Source organism: Eimeria tenella, genomic scaffold, assembly GCF_000499545.2.
Source record: "Eimeria tenella Houghton genomic scaffold, Eth_scaff125, whole genome shotgun sequence".
NCBI classification, from domain to species: Eukaryota; Apicomplexa; class Conoidasida; order Eucoccidiorida; family Eimeriidae; genus Eimeria; species Eimeria tenella.
This window is the reverse complement of record NW_013541493.1, coordinates 1-5,090: the sequence shown is the minus strand read 5'-3', so window position 1 is coordinate 5,090 and position 5,090 is coordinate 1. Positions and strand designations below refer to the sequence as shown.

The 5,090-nt window shown below is 57.2% G+C and overlaps 2 protein-coding genes across 2 annotated transcripts; one reads left to right on the top strand and one right to left on the bottom strand.

Annotated features, from left to right (window-relative positions):
* Positions 1–42: 42 nt before the first annotated feature.
* Positions 43–2,147, top strand: ETH_00025450 (developmentally regulated GTP-binding protein 1, putative; the record flags this gene model as incomplete). Its single annotated transcript, XM_013373213.1, has 5 exons — positions 43–307; positions 613–726; positions 943–1,131; positions 1,395–1,660; positions 1,869–2,147. The coding sequence occupies 5 exons, from the start codon at positions 43–45 to the stop codon at positions 2,145–2,147; spliced, it is 1,113 nt and encodes a 370-aa protein (XP_013228667.1).
* Positions 2,148–3,225: 1,078 nt separating this feature from the next.
* ETH_00025445 (uncharacterized protein) lies at positions 3,226–4,891 on the bottom strand (the record flags this gene model as incomplete). The annotated part of the gene is made up of 6 exons (XM_013373212.1): positions 3,226–3,397; positions 3,607–3,782; positions 3,992–4,132; positions 4,217–4,273; positions 4,511–4,583; positions 4,812–4,891. The coding sequence occupies 6 exons, from the start codon at positions 4,889–4,891 to the stop codon at positions 3,226–3,228; spliced, it is 699 nt and encodes a 232-aa protein (XP_013228666.1).
* Between the last annotated feature and the right edge of the window lie 199 nt (positions 4,892–5,090).

Sequence of the window (5,090 nt, the reverse complement as noted above, 5' to 3'; positions counted from 1 at the left end):
AATACAAAATAAAACACAAAGGAAGAGTCGGGGCTTCGAAAGATGTCGGTGCTGCAGAAGATCAGCGAGGTGGAGGCCGAGATCGCCCGCACGCAGAAGAACAAAGCCACCAACTTCCACCTCGGGCTGCTCAAGGCCAAACTCGCCAAGCTGCGCGGCCAGCTGCTCGAAGGCAGCAGCAGCAGCAGCAGCAGCCGCAGCGGCCGCGGCGGCGAAGGCTTTGAAGTTTCCAAAACTGGAGACGCCAGGATAGGACTCGTGGGCTTCCCCTCCGTCGGAAAAAGCACTCTTCTCAACAAACTCACAGGTCAGTGCAGCAGCAGCAGCAGCAGCAGGGGGGGAGCCGGAGCAGCAGCAGCAGCAGCAGCAGGGGGGGAGTGGGAGCAGCAGCAGCAGCAAGGGGGGGGCGGGAGCAGCAGCAGCAGCAGGGGGGGAGCGGGAGCAGCAGCAGCAGCAGGGGGGTGCTGCTCTTGCTGCTGATGATGAGCCAAGAGGGGGGCTCGGGTGCTGCAGCTGGACTGTGGTTGTCCTGCTGCTGCTGCTGCTGCGCTTCGGGCTGTGCTGCTGCTACGCATTTCGCCCCACTCTTCCCTGCTGCTGCTGCTGCTGCAGGTACCTTCAGCGAAGTTGCTGCTTATGAATTCACAACTCTTACTTGTGTCCCTGGAGTCTTTCGCTACAAAGGCGCAAAAGTGCAGCTTCTGGACCTTCCCGGAATCATTGAGGGTCAGCTAGGGTTTAGGGTTTAGGGTTTAGGGTTTAGGGTTTAGGGACTTGGCTGAGTACCCGCAGCAGCAGCAGCACAGATCTCTCCAGCCACCAACCTCCCTATCTATTTATATGTCCATCTAGCTAGCGAGCTAGCTAGCCAGCGTAGCCGCAAAAAGCCTTCCCGCTGCTGCTGCTGCTGCTGCTGCTGCTGCTGCTGCTGCTGCTGCTTAGGCGCGAAGGACGGGAAGGGCCGTGGGCGTCAGGTGATAGCGGTGGCTCGGACTTGTTCTTTAATTTTGATTGTTTTGGATGTTTTGAAACCCTTAACTCACAAAAGAATTATTGAAAAGGAACTCGAGGGTTTTGGAATTCGACTCAACAAGAAACCCCCCAACATCTCCCTCGTCAAAAAGGACAAAGGTACCCCCGCTGCTGCTGCCGCTGCCGCTGCTGCTGCAGCCGCAGCTGGCAGCACCCAGCTGCTGGTGCTGCTGGCGCTGCAGCCGCAGCTGGCAGCAGCCGGCTGCTGCTGGTGCTGCTGGCGCTGCAGCCGCAGCTGGCAGCAGCCGGCTGCTGCTGCTGCGGCTGCGCGCGCCGCTGCTGCACCCTCCCAATCCGCGGCTCCCTCCGCCACCCCCGCGCCTCCGCCGCTGCCGCTGCTGCTGCTGCTGCTGCTGCTGCAGGAGGCATTAGCGTGAGCCACAGCGTGCCGCTGACGCAGCTGGACGAAGACACCATCCGGCTGATCTGCCAGGAGTACCGCATTCTGAACGCTCAGGTGTCTGTACGCTGCGACGCGACGGCGGACGAGCTGATCGACGTGATCGAAGGCAACCGGCTGTACGTACCGTGCGTGTACGCGGTGAACAAGATTGACCAGGTCACTTTGGAGGAGCTGGACATTCTGGAGCAAGTGCCGCACTACGTGCCCATTTCCGCGCACCTCGAGGTCCAAACCCTAAACCCTAAACCCTAAACCCTCGGCGCGGCGGCGCGGGCTGCGGGGGCGGCTTTGCGCGGTCGCGGCGGGGCTTCGCTTTGCTGGGCGGGCTTCGGGCTTCGGCTTTGGGGTTTGCGGCTTAGGGTTTGGGGCCTGGGGTTTGGGGCTTGGGGCTTGGGGTTTAGGGTTTAGGGCTGCGGTTGGGGTTTGGGTGCAGCTGAACTTGGACGGGCTGCTGGAGAAGATCTGGGAGTACCTGAGTTTGATTCGGGTGTACACGAAGCCGCGGGGGCAAATCCCAGACTACTCTTCTCCGGTGGTTTTGAGCAGCAGCAGCAGCAAAGTGGAGGACTTTTGCTGCCGCATTCACAAGAGCTTACTGGAGGAGTTCAAGTACGCAGTAGTGTGGGGCAAAAGTGTGAAGCACAACCCGCAAAAGGTGGGAAAAGACCACCAGCTCCAGGACGAAGACGTCGTCCAGATCATCAAAAAGTGAACCGTTTTCCCCCGTTTTTCCCCCCCTTCGCGCCCTTCCGCCTCCACTCCCTTTTATTCTTCTTCTTCGTTTCAAATGCTGCGTTTTGGTGGGCTTACTTCCCCGCGGGGCTTCCAACTTGCAGAGAAATTCAAGTTCAACTTCTGCCCGCGGCGCGGGCCGGGGCGGAGGACAAGGAGTCAGGCATTTCAATGCAAAGAAATCGAATTCTCCAACGCATTTATTTAATTTAATCATTTAATTATTTAATCATTCAATCTACTTAAGTGGCACGAGAGGAGGCTGCAGCAGCAGCGGCAAACGCGAAGCAGCAGCAGCAGCAGACGGCAGTCGGAGCGCTGCTGCAGGCCGGCAGCAACGCGCTGCTGCTCTCCTGCGGCTTTGCTGCTGCTCCCGTGCTGCTGCTGCAGCGCCGTGCTGCTGCAGTGCTGCGGCGCGGCGCTGCTGCAGTGCAGCAGCAATATGGACGCCTTCTGTCAACAACTTTGCGTGCATGCGCGCATGCATGCAGTTCTAGAAAGGTTCTTTTGCTGGCCCAGTTCCCCAAACCCCAAACCCTAAACCCTTCTGCAAGCTTCTGCACTAAGCCCCGCTAGAACAAACCTATGCATGCATGCATGCATGCATGCATGCATGCATGCATGCATGCAGCAAGTTGGTTAGTAGAAGTTTGCTCAGTTGCGCACATGCACCGCGTACACATGCATGCAAGTGCTGCAACATGCTTGCATGCATGCATGCATGCTTGCATGCATGCCTGCAAGTTGTGCAGCACAAGTGCAGCAGCGCATGCATGCATGCAGCTAAGGCAAAGGGTTGCATGCATGCAGCGGCAGCTGCATGCAGGCGCTGAGGCAATCATATATGTACGCACGCATGCATGCATGCATCCATGCATCCATGCATCCATGCATGCATGCATGGCACAAAGTCCCAGAGGCCGCATGCAGAGAAAAAGCCCCAAAAGCCCTTCTAGCTAATCCTCGCCTTTTGCCAAGGGGCCAAGGAGCTGCAGCAGAAGCAGCAGCAGCAGCAGCAGCAGCAGCAGCACAGGCAACACAGTTTGCTGCTTCTGCAGCTACGATTTGCTCTTGCCGATACTAATACTGCTGCTGCTACTGCTCTTCTTAACTCTAGCTCCACTGCTGCTGTTAGCCAGAGCTGCTGCTGCTGCTGCTGCTGCTGCTGCTGCTGTTGCTGCACCTTTTTCCTGGCTCGAGTGGCTTGATCGAGGTGCTTTTCCAGTAAGTCTGCAAACGGCCAAACTTCCAGATTAAACGGCACCTGCAGCAGCAGCAGCAGCAGCAGCAGCAATAACGCGCTCGAGCAGCTTCTCGCAACGCAGCAGCAGAAGCACGGGCAGCAGCAGCAACCGCAGCACCAGCAAGAGCGCCGCCGGTTTCGCCGAACTGGGCGCTGCCAACCCCAAACCCTAAACCCCAAACCCCAAACCCTAAACCCTAATTGGGAGACCTCGAAGATGCCGGTGGACTCTATGAGGCGGTACTGCTGCTTCAGCAGCAAAGGAATTGGGGGTTTATTTCTCCTGAGGGTTTGCAGCAAAGACTGCAGCAGCCAGCGATCTCCTGCAGCAAGATGGCTAGGGGATCGGCCGCAGAGGCGATCCAGCGCCTCCTGCGCAGCAGCAGCAGCAGCAGCAGCAGCAGGTGAAGCAGCAGCAGCAGCAGCAGCAGGGGCTGCAGGGGCAGCAGCACGGCTGAGCAGCAGGGGCGGTAGCAACCACGGCCGCAGCAGCAGCAGCGCCGCTGCCAGCCGCTGCTGCAGCAGCAGCAGCCAGCGCCTCCTGCCGCCGCCGCCGCTGCTGCTGCTGCTGCTGCACTTACGCGTCGTTGCTGCTGCGTGAGGCTCGAGTGTACGTACACCAGCTCGGGGTGAAATCCACTTTCCGCCACTTCGACTTTTCGCAGCAGCTCAGCAGCATCTGGGGGAGGGGTTTTGGGGTCGGGTCCGAATTTTCTGTAGACCTGCACGCAAACCCTAAACCCTAAACCCTAAACCCTAAATCCTAGGGGTTCGCAAGCGCCGCAGCTGCCGCGCTCAAGACTCACTATTTTCTCCGCACGCTGCAGCACCCTCGACAGCTTCCGCTTCCTCGTCTTCTTGTTCTGAAAGCAAAAACCGTAAACCCTAAACCCTAAACCCTAAACCCTAAACTCGACACCCTCGTTGAATTCAAAGGGATAAAACCCTCTTGCGCAGCACTATGGCTCAAGCCTCAGAAGACCGTTTAAGCGGTGCAACCAAAAAATCAGGGTTTAGGGTTTAGGATTCACGATTTAGGGTTTAGGGTTTAGAGCCTAGGGTTCAGGGTTCAGGGTTTAGGGTTTAGGATCAGGGCTTGCCTTGCTGCGGAAAGCATCTTCCGTTAGCTTTTTCTCGTAACAGCGAAAGCAGCGCCTCATGGCTTTGACCCGTCTGCAGCCACGAAACAAGGATTTAGGGTTTAGGGTTTAGGGTTTAGGGCTTAGGATTTAGGACTTAGATTCCAAGATTCAGGGTTTAGGGTTTAGAGTCTTGTCCGCATTTCTGCTGACCCAAAAGCTCGGGCCTAGGATGCAGAGCACTGGATTAAAGAAATAGGGCTTAGGGTTTAGGGTTCAGGGCCTAGGGTTTAGGGTTTAGGGTTTAGGGTTTAGGGTTTACGCAATGTATTTGATATCCTGCTGGTACAAAGCGTCTTTGAAGGCCACCTCATCTATTTGCTGCTGAAAAAGACTTTCCATCGCCTGCCTGATCACAGACGCCGCAAACCCTAAACCCTAAACCCTAAACCCTAAATCCTAGGGGTTCGCAAGCGCCGCAGCTGCCGCGCTCAAGACTCACTATTTTCTCCGCACGCTGCAGCACCCTCGACAGCTTCCGCTTCCTCGTCTTCTTGTTCTGAAAGCAAAAACCGTAAACCCTAAACCCTAAACCCTAAAC